Raw genomic sequence first — 17,676 nt, 5'->3', positions numbered from 1 at the left:
CTGACAAGCAAAGTCAATAGGGAAGCCAGATTCACTTAATGACTGTATTACTAATTTAACAATTGTAGTGATTAACAACCATGTCAAGAAAGGTCATAAAATGGGGCACAAATCACTTTTACAACTGTTTTGCTTAGCAACAGAATTTTTTAGCAAAATTGTGCTCGTAAGTCGGGGACTACCTGTATATTAAACTCATGCTGTATTTAGCCAATCTGTAATGTTGAGAAAATAATTACCTTTCGTAAAGCTGCTGTTTTATGGGCACTGCTGTCAATTCCTCACCTACTACATTCTGAAGAATCCTGAGTTGTGCGTCAGTTTCACCAATCCCATAGGTTAGCTTTGCTTCTGTGAGTTCCACAGTAAGAGGTTGCTGACTCATATCTAAATGTATTCCAGACATAACCTGGGCACGCTCTCTTCTTAGTCTTTCAATCTCTCTGGCTCTCCTTTCGCTAAGTAGAGATCTCTCTTCTATTTCAGTGGTTCTTCTGTTAACCAATTTCCCTTCTGTCTGGCTGTGGATATCACTAGCACTCAGTGTCAGGCTAGTCAAGGAAGAATGAGGAGCTCCCTTCACACCACACCAATTGCTGAATTTATTGTGCATGGGCAGGTCACGAAGACTGTAACTTCGATTTCTGTGGCCTTTTACTAACGAAGTGTTCCCATTTAGCAAGATTTCAGTATGGCATACGCTATCAATATCAGATCCTGTTTTTGTATCATCGTCGTCATCATCATCCTCTTCATCCACATCATTATCATTGTCTTGCATGTCACTCATTTCTGACCTGAGAAAAGAACTACTCTTCTCATTTCTCCAGATCTGGGGGCATGGTTGAGAAGAATCAGGAACACATTCATGAGTTTCTTCTGATTTTACACATGAAGAGGTATGAGGTTCATTTAAAGATTTTGGCAAAGACCTCTTAGAAGGCAAACATTCTGAACTTCTAATGGAGTTTCCACTTTTAATTCCTCCCGAGAAGTTTCTTGCCCTTCTCATGGCTCGTGTCTGATGAAATGAATGTTCTGTGGGAAGGGTTTCTCCATGATCATCAATTATATATTCCCCATGACTAGAAAGTTCTAAAGTACTGCTTGAGTGATAAAGTCTTTCAGTGTGAACTGCAGTATGTGTGTCAATGGTCAATCTTTGCTTTTGTTTTGAAGTACCTTTTTTGGAAAACACTTTGGTCATGCTTTTATCCAAGCCATTTCCAGATCTTTTATAAATATCCTTGCTCTCTCTAGGTGTGGGAGATTCACTGTCTATCTCAGCATGTGAACAAGTATCAAGACATGATTCCCAAGAACATCTGTTATACTGTAGATCTGAATCCTTTTTCTTAAAATCAGTTACTGAATTTTCAGTACTTTTCACCAGTTTCCCAGCTGCTGCTTTGGAAGAACTAGTTGAAATCTCTGATGTAGGTTGCTGGTTGATTGGACTTGCACTTAGTGTCAAAATTGGAGAAGAAGCTCTGTCAACTAGCAAGTTGTTTTTACAATACAGTTGCCTTGTTTCTGAAATGCTAGTTTTATCAACAGGATTCTTATCTTGAAAGTTGGGAGACAGATAGCTACAAGAAGCAGGATTACTAACAGCAGTAGCTGAAGACTTAAGTCTAGACTTATATAACGAGGGTGACGTTGGATATACTTTGGGACTATTGAAAGCAGGTATTGATGAAATAGTTAATGGTGTTTTAGGCACTTCTGAGGAAGAACTGGAATGTATACCTAAAGTAGATTGAGGCATATAATAATGTCCTTGAGTATCAACATCATGACTTCTTATGTCAGGCATACTCAGCAATTTCCTTCCTTTGGTTTTTGATGCTCTTTCCTTAGGTAGAGTTATAGTATCTGGATGTACTAGTTTCACAATAACATTTACTTCCTGAGATTTCACTAGCTCAGTTTTCATATTAGCATTAATTTGTCTGTCCTCAATTGTATTTCGAGGATGTCCTAAAATATCGGTTTGAATGCCTATGTCTTCGGTTGTTTGAGTATGGCGATCAAACATGCCAAAGCTTGTTCTCTGTTCAACTGCTTTATGGTAATTTGGTTCATCATCCTTTATTTTTTGAAAGGACAAATTTCCAAGCAGCTCAGAGGTGTTGTGAAGAAGCTGTGAAAGATGCATGGAAATGTTCTGCACACTTGACCAAGAAGAAGGTTCTTGAAATGAACTCTTGGTTGGCTCAGGTTTTCTTGAAGGGAGGTCTGTATAGCTTCTGCGATGCCTCTTCTGTCTCTTATGCTTTGCTGGAGCTTCTGTCTGTGTTTCCCGATCACAAATAAGTATTTCTTGCTGTTTATTATATGATAAATTTGTTTTAGTGGGGTAGAATAGAACAATTTCATCAACTGGTGTGGAAGTATTTTCAGATTGTTGAGTGCATCTCATATCTGGAAGAACGTTTTCACAACCGGAAATGCAATTTTCTGGTGTGTTTGTAAGTTCAGCCTGAGAAATATTTGTATCATGTTTGTCATTTCCATCAGAATGCGTAGAATCAAAACTTTCTCTTGCAACATCCCACCTTTGGAGATCTTCTGTACTGCTAAGGGTGCTGGACAACATTCTAGCATTAGCATATGAACTGAGATGAGAATGGAATGGAGAATTTTGAGAGTTCAAACCATTATCCACACTGGAACATCTTATAACACTTTGATTATCTAAGTTCAGTGGAGGAGGATTGCCGGAAACATCACTTGCACTTCCAAATACATATTGTTTCCAACCCATCTTGCAACATTCATCTTGCTGCCATGGGTGTATGTAAGGGTTTATATCACTTGAATTAAAATGCATTGAATCATTATTATCTTTATCTAGTTCATTTGTTGCCTCCAATTGATATCTCAGTTCTTTATTTTTGTTTATATAACCGTGCAGTGGAGTAATTCTACTTGAGTATTTGTTTGCTTCTATATTTGTACGATTATCAGTAGAGTAAGCAACAGCTTTTAGGCAAAGAACTGGAGGTGAATCTGAAGAAGGGATATCTTGTGATGGTTCTTTATAGTCTCCTTGGCCTTCAAGAGATTTCTCTTGAAACCTGGGTTTATAATTAATTGGGACATTCTCTGTCTTTAATTTTGATAAGCTTTTAGTACTGCACATGTCATCCTCAGTTGGAGAGGGAGGCTCAATGCTCATATTTAATTCTTGTAATGACTTAGAACCTGGATGCACAGACAAGTCTACTTCTGAAGTTTCTGAAGCACATTCAACAACGAAAGTAGCAATCACTGGTGCTGATAAGCTATGACTATGCAAATCTGGCCACTGTCGATCTTTTTTCATTCTCTTTGCATTCTGTGAAGTGGAAATGTTATTTTTATTTTTATATATGGCCAATGCAGGTTCTTCTTGCGAAGTTAAACTGTCATTTATTGAGAAATATCTGGAAGGAATTCTGTCATGTTTTCTTGAATTGTTTAGTTCATCTGATACCAAAATTTCTCTCTCACCCTTCATCATCTTACATGCAGTTGTATGAGAGTCACCTATTTCTGAAGTAGAAATATTTATTGCATCCACACTATTTAAATATAGTGTACTCTGCTCTCTTTGTAAACCAAGATTTGTATTTAAATTGTGGTATAAAGTTTTGTCACTATCTTTTAAGCATTCTTTTTGTGGTAAAATAATATTCGGAGGTTCCTGACAATCAGTTACTTCATGGCATTTTTTCTCAGACTTAAAATTATGTATTCCACTGCAATCTAAAATTGAGTTTCTTTGACAGCTAGATAATGGGAGACATTCATTTCTTTCTGCAAGAAAAAGAATTGTTTCTGAAGTACACAATGGCGGGTTAAGGATTTCAGAATCTTCACATTGGCTGGCAGTAAGTGAGGGAGAGTTTAAGGGACCAGGGTTTAAAGCAGCAGGTATCAGAGTCTCACTGAGACTTGTGTTGCTTTTAAGAGATGCTTCTGAAGATGAGGAACAACTATCTGGAAAATCCTGGTGACCAATTGAGTTATTTTTTTGGAGTTGAAATGTAGCTGACAAACTGGAAGCCAAAGAAGAATCGTGCTGTGAGTTGGTAGATGAACTACATGTACAGCATGAGGAACACTCTTGGGACTTGGGGGGGCTGGCATTTTTAAATGAAATGCAGGCTGAAAAATCTTCCATAGAACATTTAGGAGGTGCTGTTTCATGACTGCTTCTTTCATTAACATGTTGAGAAGTAAGCAAGTTTTTTTCTGGTAATTTTGTTTCTGTTCTAGTTGTGTAATTGTCAGATTGTAAAGAGGCATTTTCTTGGTCACAGACACATTCAGGGAAATCATTTTGATCTTGTTTTTTATTTTCATAGATTTTTTCAATGCAATCACCATGCCCATCGATTTTGCTGTCTTGTTGACATAGAGCATGATCCTCTGCACTTGATACAGGACAATCAGACATTTCAGAATTAAGAAACCTACTCTCCTTAAAATAAAGATCACCTGTAGCTAGTGTATTCAAGTGTCTAGCAGAGTAGCCAGACATGTAAGAATTCATATTACATCCAGAACCATAGTCTTTCATACAATGAGTATTTTCCCATATGAATTTGTCAGAATTTCCTAAAAGGGTTTCACCAACTTCAGAGGATGCTACAGTGTTATTTTCTATAGAGAAATCATGAGACATTCTGCATGCAAGATTTTCTGTAGTTTCTGTTTGACATCCCTTGAATCCATTACATTTTTCAATATTGGTTTTGCATTCATTTTCAATGAACTTGGAAGTAAGGCATTTATTTTCCTGGTTATATTGCACTAATGAGTCCACCTCTTTCTGGCTGACACTATTCTCAAAACGATCTTGAAGAGAATATGTTGTTTCTTCTAACTCATCTTTGAATACTGAAGTGAAGAATTTTTTTTCAGAAATTATTAAGCCCAATGTAACACTTTCTTTATGAGGTATATTGAATGAATTCAACAACTGTTCAGACTCTTCATGAAAGTTGCCTACATTGTGATTTATAGAAGAATCCAACCTTTCGTGAGGGAAAACATTGTTTTGTGTGTTGTCAACAGAAGCATAATCTAATGATTTATGGCATTCCATAAATTTGGAATATGTGCCTTGCTTATTAGGACTTTGCTCAGACACAGAATAATTTAAAGTTTTATTTAACATTAAATCATCTACAGGTTTAGCTATTTCATCTTTGTCAACCGAAGATACTGTTCCAGCTTTCCCATTACTCTTTATTTGTGTATCATAATACTGAAGTACTTCATTGCAGACATTATTGCTCAAGGGCAGTGTACGATCATTTGTTGTATCAGTAGCACTGTTCTTATTTTCTCCATGTGTAATTTCTGTTTGTAACAAAGGACTTTGTGTGGGATCATGGGAAAATCCTTTAACAGTGACTGAAGTTAAATCATAATCTTGATTTATATTTTCTGGTGCATCTCTTTGGTTAGCTGGCATCAAGTTATCAACAGTATCAGCATCATTCCTTGAAAACATGTGAGGTAGCAATTCTTTTTGTTTTGATACTTCATTTAAAGATGCATCGCTATCTGAACAGCAGTAACTGCTTATGTTTGCTGGTAAAACTTGATCTTGGAAGATATCCTGTTCTGGATTTCCATTATTTTCTTTAAAACACTCCCTTTCCTTTTCTGCTTTGAAAGTATGCATGGTTTGTGCCTTGATGGTTTGAGACAGAACCTCAGGTATACATACTTGTCCTGGACTTATCAAATGTACTGGCTCACTTTTCTTAAGAAGGTAGCACCTTGGTATAGATTTATAAGCATCAAGACTGTTTCCAACAAACTTATCACAGTGTTCTGAAACAGAATTCTGAGAATAATCTGTGGAAGATTGAGGTGCACTAATGCTTTCAACATCACTAACTTGTCTGAGCGCTTTTTTAATTCCACACCATTCAGTGACACCTTTATTATCCTCTAAATTAGCACCATCATTATTGTCTTTCGGTATTTCACTCACACGAGTCCAAAGATTTGCTGATCCTTTCTCATCGTCTATTTCAATACTATTAATGCACATATCTGGTAAATCAAGTTCATCATTTTGTTCTTCCGATTTAGAAGCAGTGAAGTATATTTCTGGTATTTCAGCAGGATCATATTTTGTTCCCTTACCACAATCGGTAAAACATGGATTCTGATTTTCTTGCAGCAATGTGGTACTTTCAGCAAGTTGTAACCCAGTTAATTTTGAATTTGCACATTCCTCATTTTTTCTTGCCTCTCTTTGTTCTTTATCTACTCCTTCGGAATACTTTATTTCCCTATCAACTTTATCTTCCTGAACAGCATTAGGATATTCTGTTAAGATTTCTTTTGAAAAGATCTCATTGTTACGATATATATTTTTATCTTCTTTATTGTAGCTTGAATTAGCATCTTGCCTATATTTCATGGTTACTGCAGTCACTAATGGTTCAGAACCATGGATATTTTCTGTATCGTTATCATTTTTAACTAGTTGGTCAGATGTGTCAGAAAACTCTTCTGTGCTTTTAGAACTTTCTTTTATAGCCTCAGGAAAAATATTTTGTTTTCTGTTTTCTTGGACTCTATTATGATTAATAGTGGGTATGCGGATGTTACTCTCACACTTCATTGCTAGCTCTGACGGACACCGATCTTCTTCACTAGAATCAGTGAGCTGGATCGTCTCTTCATCTTCTACTGCTCCAATTACAGATTGGTTTGGGCAACATTTCTCATTATCACTGTTGGGTCTCTGAATCAAATTAGAGACTTCAGAGTTTCGTCTACTGTCTAATGCTTCAAGTGTACAGTAACTATGTAAATGTTTATTTTGACTAAGTTTCATTTCTAACATGTCACATTCCAGCTCATTGATACTAATTACTAGCTTATTGAGTTCTTCAGAGTTTATGGTTGTATTATTGCATTCAGCCTGGTTTCCCTCTGATCTCCAAGGTATTTTTCTCTCAACAGATTCTTTTAGATTATTGGACATTTTATTGATATACAGGCAGAAGTTTTGAGAAGCTGTGACTGATAAAAGTCCATCTTCTCTCAAAGTTCTTCTAGAGTCATTTCCAGTGTTATTTCTGGATAGTCCAGAATGCAGTCCTGCTCCCAAGCAATCGTTTTTATTAAATGAATAATGCAAATCTTGAGCTTCTTTTTGCTCTTTTATTGTAGGTGTGCAGCAACCAGAGTAAATGGAGTTACATACAAGACAATTAGCTATCTCTGGGTGTTTCTGATCTGGAGGATTGCTATTATTTTCCATAAAAGAAGATCTTATATGACAAACATCCTTAATCCTAGGTATATTTTCATAACACATATCTGAGTTGAATTGTGGAGTGAATTTTTCACTTGTTTCACAAGAACGATCAGATGAAGTGTTAGTTTTTTTCTCACTTCCATCTACATTGGAACGTACTGATTTGTCCATCACAAAATCCACAGATAAAGGTGTTCCTGGCTTGGAAGCAGAATTCAGGTTACATTTGTCCCCCTCACTGCTCTTCTCCATCCTATCTCCAGCATTAAAAGTTGGGAAAGCTTTCTGACTCACATTTTTTCCAGAATAATCAACTTTTAAACTTGAAGAGGAACCATTCATTAAACTTTTTGTCTGAAATTCAAATTTATTTCCTGAATCCCATTCTTCAGCTTGAGGTACTTCTTCCACTTCTCTAAATGAGGGAACCTCTAAAGCAGATTCTCTCAGGACATCCCTGCTTTCTTGCATACTGTCTTTTTCAAGTTCAGAGGTCTGCATTAATATTGCAAACTGGTCACTGGAGTGAAGGGCCACTTTATCTAACTCAACTATTTTTGAGTCTCTTGTGTTACTATCTGAATCAGAATTGGCATCTCCCTTTTCAATTGTTCTAAAAAGACATTCTTCAAAATTAGTATTTATATAAATTTCTTCTTTCTGCAAAATAGGATCATTTGGGACAGATGTTAAGAGGTTGTTTTTAAAATCTTGATCTTGGGAAATCTCTGAATAAGGTGAAGAAACAGACTCTAGGACTGGTTTCAAACAGCTGGATGTTTCTTTCCATTCACAGGTGGATCTTGCTTCAGATAAGCAATTTGGCTGTTGACAATTAGATGTGGGTAAAGAGGCAGCCTCACTGTAACACGTTTTTGTAGGAAATGTGGAAATATGACCAAATGATGTATTTTTGCTTGAAAAAGAAAATGATGATGTGTCTTCTGGAGCTTCAACTTCAAAATGTTTCCTTGTTTCTGGTAAAGGTACTGATGGTGCTGTAGATGAAATGAGCATTTCAATCTTATTTGGCTCATGATAAATCTGATTGGGTTTTTTATAGCAAGTAACAAATGATAATTCAGCAGCTGATTGTCTTACATCATCTCTCTTCATCCAGTAGCTTGATTTATTAGCAGGGTACATCCGAGCAACCCAAAATTCTGAATGGTCTTGAGATGAAGGAACAGCTATTATAGGTCTATTCTTTTGATTTTTCAAATTGTTGGACAGCCAAGCATCTGTTAAAACTGGAAGATTTTCACCGTCAATGTGTGACCCTTGATCTGCTGAGCCACCTTGACCTGAGAAACTTATTTTCATCTTGTTCAGTGTTTGATCACAAACAGAACTAAACTGTGAATTGACATCTAAATAAAAAGAACTTGCATTGAGACTCAATGTACTATTTTCACTACAGAGCTCAAGCTTGTTCTGTTGATCACTCACAACAGTGTCTGACCTTAGGTTTTGCAACTTCCAAAAAACTTCTGCTGGCACTTCATCGTACGAATTTAGTTTAGATTCTTCTGCAAGATCTGACACCTCATCAGCATCACCTAAGCTATCCAGAGAAAAGCTTCTTGCATTGATAGTCAGATCGCCTGATGTGGATGTGCTTGTTAACTGTGAGAGAGATTGATAATTCTCGTCTTTGCAGAGCTTAATAGGTTCTGGATGTATTTCAGAAGAATCGTTCATATCTTGGCTTTCGGCATTGTTTTCTTTTTCTGTAAGTGAATCTTGTGACATTTGGCTGTCATCACTTTCTGAACCCTCTAATTCCACAGTGTCTATTTGAACCGATTCCTCCAGATGACTCAATTGTCCTGTCAAGACTTCTGAAGTCGCACATGAAAGGGAATCCACTGAATAATTACTATCTGTGTCAGAAAACTCAACATCCTCACTTTCTTGCCAGCTGATCAGTGGATCAGGGACTGTTTTGGAGATTCTATCATTCAGCATTTCAGTACTATGCCATCTTCTTTTTCCATGACAAAGTGATACATGACTATTTAGATTATTAAGGCTTCTTGCCAAAGGTGCCACCCTTAAGAATTCGTGCTTTTCTAATGAATGTTTGTCCACTGAACCATTTTTAAAGTTCTTTGGGGTCTGGGTCCATTGTTGAAGAAATGGTTTACCATATATTGATGACTTTTTAAGTTTCTTAACAGAATTTCCAGGAAATGAACTTTGGTGCTTTTTTCTTTTATCCACCTGAAATTTTCTATTGGCTTCTTGAGCTGCATTCTTTTCTAAGTGTTGAAATAATTCTAGTTCTTTAATTTCAGACCCTTCCTTCTTCGTTTCAGGTTCATGCTTTTCCTTAAAATTATCAGATGTACAGGACTTTGATCTCTGGGCTTTAGCTCTGGTTGGTCTTAAGCTATCATCTGATCTCTCCATTGTTTGCTTATGTTTACCAAGATAAATGACTTCTGTATTATTACAGTTATTTTCCACTATTCCTTTATTTCTGAAATAGATATCCTGTTTTTTGATTATCTGTTTCTGGGCTAAGAAAGATCCATCTTTTTCCTCTTGAGTATTTCTTCTGGAATGTTCTTGAACTGCTCTGGGAAAATATTCTGTAGACGGAGATCTTCTCGGTGGATTGATTATGGAGCATGCGTAGTTATGTGCTGAGGTAGATATCTGAGAGGGATCGCTCTTCAAGAAAATACTGTAAAAAAACCAATTTGAGAATAAGTTTCTCATACTTTGCTATGAATTTGTAAGACAATTACCCCACTACAGACATTTATACAGGAGCTAAGAGACTGCTCTGTGATTAGACAGATTGAGACAAGAGACCAGGAGAACCTATGTTAACAGTTTAGAGTACGACTGTCATCTAACCAAAAAAGGATATGTATAAATGTACAATAAATTAACAATGTGGCATTTACTTCATTCCTATATTCAATTCTTATTTCCAAACAATTTGTCTGAAGAACAAAAGAACTCCGGGGGAAGGGCTCATTTTAGATATTGGAACTAAAACTAAATTTTAGTAGCTCTCAATGACTATGGTTTGCCTAACCAGGCAATCTTAACACATTAGGGGTTGATTAATGAAACCTAGAGGATTTCTGATTTTGAATTGAGGCTTTTACATGGAAAAATGTAAAATGTAGCCATTTTAAGGCTATAACAACTCAAATTCACTCTGGCATGCACTCTGCATGGTAGTTAGAGGTGAATGAAATAGTGTCTTGCGATGTTATCTGGGATTTGTTTTAGCCTATTGAGTCCACAGAAGAAGATAGGGTGATGTGTAGGATATATTCTGACATATGTGAGATAGATCCATGCCCTACCTGGATTCTGAAGCCCAGAAAAGTTTAAGCATGTGGCTCAGAGAGGTACTCAATGCCTTGCCAGGGCATTTATATCCACCACTTTCTACATGCATTCACACATACATTAAAAGCTAAGTACAAATGTTATTTACCTGGATTGTGGTGACTGAGGTTTTAAGCAAGTCTTCCTTTGGCATTGCAAAGGTTCTGGGTTTGGGTGTGATCTTGGCCATGAATGTTTGCTGTTTGAAGATTTAATGCTGGTATCTTGATTCAAGAACTGCAGCGATACCACTCTGTTTTTGCTGACCCAGCAAGTAGCTTCTAACCATTCCAGGTTTTTCTTTGCTTCTAACAATTTCTGCTTCTTCACAATCCTCTCCAAATGCAGTTTAAGCTTCTTCTGACTCAAATGCCTTTCTGCTTTTTTCAAAGAGTATTTCCGTAAAAGTTCCAGCTGCACTAATTTCTTTTTGTTCTGCTCTGTCAAGGAAGGGCCAATCTCCAATTCTGATTCATGCTGAACTCCAGCTTCAGCGTATGATTTGACCTCAGTCTGCACAGCAGACTCCCGCTGCTCCTGGCTAGCCAAACGGTTCTTTTCATCAATGATCCACTGCCGATCTAGGAACAAACAAAATAAACACAAAAATTAAGAAGTGTACTTTCTTTTACCATCTTATTAATTATCAACTGATAGGATCTATTTAAGCGTTAAGGTAACATTAAATTACTTCTATGTTGATTTTATCCAGGAAAATGTCAATGTTAATTTTTTGCAGGAAAAACAACAGAAAGTCCTATGGCATTTTAAACGCTAATAAATACTATACAGTATGCTGTTAAGTTTTCATGATCTTTTTCTTACACCATTATACTTCATGCATTTGATTTTTTTAAAATTTCATTTCATTTCAAGAAATCAAATAAAGTCAGGCAATAGCATTATCCCTGAAGTTTAGATGGCCCTAACCAGCAGGTTCAGCAGGTTCTGACCAATTCTGGAGAACTGGTAGTGAAAATTTTGAGTAGTTTGGAGAACCAGTAGTAAAAATTCTGACTGGCCCCGCCCCCATCTATTCTCTGCCTCCCAAGTCCCAGCTGATCGGGAGGAAATGGGGATTTTGCAGTAATCTTCCCCTGGATTGGGGAGGGAATGGAGATTTTACAGTATCTTTCCCCTGCCACACCCACCAAGCCACACCCACAGAACTGGTAGTAACAAATTTTGAAACCCACCACTGGCCCTAACAGTATTAATTTTTTTTTAAAGAAAGCCTTGAAGACTTTAGGCATTGGGGCCAAGCTGGTAATGAAGCCCTTATTTTTTTTTTCATTGAGATATCATCTTTTAGGGGCTTTCACTATATAATATTTTGTGATGCTATCTGTGTTTTTATGGATGTTGCACTGTGAGCTGCTTAGAGTCATATGGCTGAGATGAGCAGTAAATTCAATCAGTCAATCAGTACAAAATAGCTTTTGTAATCCCATGAACTGTGATCTATTGCCTATACTGCCTTTGAAACAAAGTCAAGGGCCTTGAAATTTTGCTGTTCTACACAATCTCATTAGTGTTTAATCTTGTTATTATTAACAACAGCTAAATTGCAAATAGCACTTAGTTAGCAAAGCTGATTTCTGGCATCAGTACTGCTTTATCTAATTCAGTGTAAAGGGTAAAATAAATCAAATTAAACATATATATACAGGAGCCTACCTTTTATCCTTCTAGAAAAAATGTTGTGGTACTGAAAGCTACTGCTCTGAATTAATTACTTAAACTGTAAACAAAGGAAATGAGTGAGAAACATTAACAAAAATAGCTACCCAATTTTGGAGTTTTAATTTTTTTCCTGATCTTAAGATTTTCTGAAGCTGTTATAATGTGAAAATAAGCTATTGTCTACTTTGTGACAAAAATGGTGTGTGTGTGTTAAAATAGAAAAAGTTCTGAAGTTTTTTAAGTACAAGCTAGCATATTTAAAACACAATGATCATCAATATTCTTTTAAAAAGAGAATAAGACTAAATAGCAATAGCACTTAGACTTATATACCGCTTCACAGTGCTTTTACAGCCCTCTCTAACTGGTTTACAGAGTCAGCGTATTGCCCCCAACAATCTGGGTTCTCATTTTACCAATCTCGGAAGGATGGAAGGCTGAGTCAACCTTGAGCCTGGTGAGATTTGAACTGCCAAACTGCTGGCAATCGGCAGTCAGCAGAAGTAGCTTGCAGTACTTGCAGTCTAAACACTGTGCCACCATGGCCACAAGATTGAATGTACCTGTGGATTTTTGATTCTACCAATGTCAACAGAGATGTTATGGCCATGCTTACTCACTGATAGCAGTTACAGGACAAAAACATGTTGAATCATTCCATGGATAATTTACAGAATATTTACAGAGTAACAGAATTGGAAGGGACCTTGGAGGTCTTCTAATAAGAGGTAGAAAACTCAGCATGTCATACTTTCTCTGATCTGCTGATCAATTACTGCCTGATCACGTTCCAGCTCTTGCTCAGCTTTGATCTGCCCATCCAGGATTTGCTGCTGTAATTCTTCAATATATTGTTGCTGATGTTGAATTTCCTTGCTTTGAAGAATCTCATGGTTTTTCAACTTTGGCTGGCATTCTTCGTATGTAAGATCTTTCTGTTCATTGCTAGAAAATTTGAAAAATATTTTAAATAAAGAAAGAAACATGTTTCTATCCTTTTCTGTCAGATTAGCTTTTAAATCAGGAAAAATGGAAACATCTATTTGTATAATGAAAGATTTCAATACTGGTGAAGGATAGCAAAGATGATATGCTGAAACGATAAAATGCATTTGTGCGTCTGAGAACAGACTAGTTCATATGTGTGATGTCACAGTAAGGTCAGAATTCTCATTGGTCACATTAAACAGAAGATAAATTTCATCCACTCTTCTATTTTGCCACCAGTCATATAATCAATCCTACATTGTATGTGGCTCAAACTAATTAACTGTTAGATTCAACCCAAGGAAATATTTTATTACCTAATTACATTCAGAACCTCATGAATTAACAATGCTCTAAATATGATACTGTATTTATGTCACTCACACAAACAGTTTTATAAGGCTAGAAAAAACTGGCCATCACTATAATTATTGTTAAATCCAACTTTAGTGAGGAGAATTGCACATCTAACCTTGCATAAAATGTAAAATGTGTTATACTATGCTAAATACTAGGTGCAATTCCAATTATCACACCTGATGGCTGTGCACATTATGAATAATTTCTTCTTATGAGTAAATGTTCACAACATGGATCTCTTTTTTTGGTAACCCCTTGGCCCCTCTTCACAGATTGACAATCCATAGCAGATTGTGGGGATGTTCAGGAGAATGTAGAAGAAGGAGAATTTTCTTCCCTGTTTCATTCTGTTGGCAAGATGGGTGAACTGATAAAATCCTTGGGGTTGAAAAACTTCAATTTTTTACAAAAGAGAAGGGATGATTCTTTATGTATAAGCACATTATCTTCACTTGTTTATCTGCAAACACATGATCCTTCCCGCAATCATCACTCTGTTTCTGAACCCCCTTCTCATTCCATCTGGCTTTTTCTGTCTTTGACCTTCTACTAATATTTTGAACAGAATCAGCTAAAAGCATAAAGAACAGGCAAAGTATAAGGTCCAGTACCAAAAAGATTAAATTATGCTCTTTGTGCCTGAAAAAAATAAATAAACAAGCAAGCAAATCTCCGGTGCCTGTTTGCTGCAAGAGCTCATTTTTATTTGTCAGGTGTCTATAAACACAGATGAGTCAACACTTTCTAAAAGCAGTAAGACCCTGTTTTTAAAAGATAATATATTACTATTTTACTCCACACTATTAATTTCTGTTCACATTTATCCCAAACTCCATTTGAAATATTAAAGTGATACTTACAATACTGAATACTGAAAGCAGATGACCTCGATAATATATTACAAGACTTCCCTTCCGGACAGATTAAAGTGTCACGTGAAGATCAGGCTTAAGCAGTAACGTAACTGTAGTTGAAATATAGCTGGGGAGAGGCCAGCATATCTAAGAGAATATTCCCAGAATCCTGTCTGGTTTATCTTTTACCTGATATTTCTGAATTCTTGTAAAGGCTTGTACTATTAATCAAACTGGTGAAATGTTCAAAGCTACTAACTGGATTCACACAAGACATTAGGCTAAAATATGACTGACCAGCTGTGTTTCATGTGATGTACAAACCCAGTCATTGTTATTAGGTTTACAGATTAATGTATGTGGATTATTCTGAATTAAAATCATAGTTTCTTTTATAGTCCTCAAGTATTTTACATTGGCCAAAACTCTTTTATCTTTCTCCCTCCAAACATAAAAATGGGAAATGTAGACACATCCAAAATTTACTTAAACTAAATAATGGAAGACAGGTTTTAATAACCTTAAATGGGAAGCTTATAATATTTAGATAAATGTCAATATTTTAAAAGCAGATATTGGGTATGAACAAAGCTGAAGGGCTATGTAATTATCTTCTTTGTAGTCTTTGTAGCAAAAATATTTTGCTTATGACCAGAACAATAGGAAGGATTATGGACTTTAAGAAACATTCCTTGTCAGGAAATGACATTTTTTCTAAGCATAACATTGTATGCTAATATTGTGATATAAAGCAGCAGTACGCAGTTAATGTCATATGGGAAATTATGAGTATTTTGCTACAAGGTGTTCCAATGATGTCAGCACGTTCAAACCAAAAAATAAGTACAGTCATCTCCATATTGAGAACAGAAAGGTCACTGCAATAAGTTGGTGGGTAAGGAAGTTTCATACAGTGAACCTGACAATAGTTATTGTGGAATACATTAGAACCTCTGTTACAATAAAACTACTGTAGAGAACGGAAAAATGTTATGGCCTGGGGTTATATCTCTCAAACCGCGATCAGTTCTGATGTTTAAAATACAAACATGAATTTCAATAACTAGATTGACATATATTTTATAGATAATAAATTATAGTGTAGCCTTAATTAGAACTCTAGCTTTGTTTATCTACAACTCTTTTTTTCCCAAATATTCTATGCAAAGTGCATATGCTAAATAAAGCTAAAGTAACCAATCATTTTACATTCTAAAAGCATACCTCTAAATCAAGCAGCCAGCTGTTTTACAGATAAAAAAATCATTGCCATCCAAGTATTGGAACAATTTAAGATGCTTTCAGGCACTCGTATATCTGCATTTCAAGCCCCCACCCCCACCCCCAATGTCCCTTACTGCTTAAGTTCCACTGCTTTCAAATTCAAACATAACGTCAAAAGATAAATAATCCACCTGAAAGAGATAGAGAAGACTCTGTTCTGTTTCTGTTTTTGGAATTAGAAATGCATCAACTAAAGCATGTGGAATACAGAATGCCCTTCTGGAATATTAACACATATTCCTCTTCAAGTAAATAAGCATGACAGCATTATTACAACATTGGTATTTATATTAAGAAAAAGTAACAATGCAAATTTTAAAAATTCAACTGACCTTTAAAAACCATATATATTTAATTACTGAGAATATTTCCAGGATTGTAGAAACAGCTGGGTTCTTGTTTCTATTTTACAGCAAGCACGCTAAATTAACCTTCAATACAATCGTATTTTCTCTGTGATGTTTTGTCATCGGGTTCCTGCAATCCTATTGTATAACTCCTTCCTCCCTTCACAAAACACCTTTAAGGCTGATGCAGAATCTGGCGGCTTCTACAGCATAATGCAGTTTTTAGTAGCTATGGCAGCAACTGCCGAGTCAATGAAACCAAGGGCTTTGCTGCAGTCAAATACTAAGCCACAAAAACACAACACGAGCAAAAAAAAATTCCCTATAGTCCTTCAAACCCATAATGTTCTTTAAAGAAAAAGCTTTATCAGGAAAATTATTTCTTGCTCTTGTAGATTTTATTGAATGCTTGATTTAAACAATAAAGGTATGGAAAGATCATAAATCTGCTAAACGTTCTCCCAAATAATTGAAAGCTGGACAGTTGCAGCCTTTAGAATCTGAGTTGCAACACATTGGTTCATCCAGCAATTTGAATTCCTGTTCAATTCCTCTCCTCCCTAGACTACCCATCCAATTAAGAGTCGGTTTCCAAAACCACATCATAAACCAAGCACAAGATCCAGCAGTAACAACTATGCTGGAGCAGGTATTAAATTTAATTTAGGAATTCTACAGCTAACTCTTTTGAAATAATACAGCTAGGATAAAACTCTAGAATTTGTTAAATGGAACAGGGAGGCTACATTGTGGTGTAAAAATTCAAATGTATACAAATATTCCTAATAAAGTTTTTCTAAATTTTATGTGCACACATATATATATGCTTACACACACACACACACAAATGAAACCTACATTTTGCTGATACAGGAGCAGTTAGCAAATCTTCTGCCAACCTATCCCAACTGAAGTTTATGAAAAGACAATATGATTATTTAAATCTGAAATATGAGTACCTTGAATATTTAAAAGTAGTATAATACTTTATATATTTTTTTCTACAGCTTTGCCATTGATATATGATAACCCCCAGATTTTCCTGTGGATGTTCCTATTGTAATAGCACTGAGGTGAATTAATAAATCCTACACAGTAAAGACTGAAGTGCAGGGAACTAGTTTTAATATTATTTAATTGGCTTCATTATTTAAATATTATATCTGTTGCTTGGAATACACAGAGCTTTTCATCAGTTTATGTAGTAAGTCACATGCATTGCATCTCCTTCTCAGAAACAGTTAATTATGCCCAATCTTGTACCAGGAAAAGCATTAGGTGTGTAGTTGTCCCTGAAAAACAAGGGGGGGAAGAAATGACACCAATTGTGCTGGCTAAATCATTCACAGGATCTGACATCAGAGGACAGATGAAATTAAGAGCACACCAGGCCGGTTCTAGAGTGAGCTCAAAATTAAATGGACTGCATGGTGATTACAATAGTCTTTTTTCCTTCCTTTTGGTTTTTAGTTTTCTCTTTTTTCTAACATGTGTTTTTTATACTTTGACATTTAGCTGCACTGTTTGGCAATGG

General features: G+C 36.0%; 1 protein-coding gene across 1 annotated transcript in view; it reads right to left on the bottom strand.

Moving 5' to 3' along the window:
* STARD9 (StAR related lipid transfer domain containing 9) overlaps positions 1-17,676 on the bottom strand; it is a 90,358-nt gene that overhangs the window by 16,412 nt on the left and 56,270 nt on the right. The window contains exons 21-23 of the mRNA XM_087882232.1: positions 13,062-13,255; positions 10,737-11,208; positions 240-9,965 (exon numbers count right to left, since the gene is read on the bottom strand). Of these exons, the coding sequence (XP_087738358.1) occupies positions 240-9,965; positions 10,737-11,208; positions 13,062-13,255 (10,392 nt within the window). The remainder of the gene's footprint in view (positions 1-239; positions 9,966-10,736; positions 11,209-13,061; positions 13,256-17,676) is intronic.

This window comes from Pantherophis guttatus, chromosome 1, assembly GCF_059756535.1.
Source record: "Pantherophis guttatus breed Tessera chromosome 1, ASM5975653v1, whole genome shotgun sequence".
NCBI classification, from domain to species: Eukaryota; Metazoa; Chordata; class Lepidosauria; order Squamata; family Colubridae; genus Pantherophis; species Pantherophis guttatus.
The sequence above is the reverse complement of the archived record's forward strand: the minus strand, read 5'-3'. Positions and strand labels throughout refer to the sequence as shown.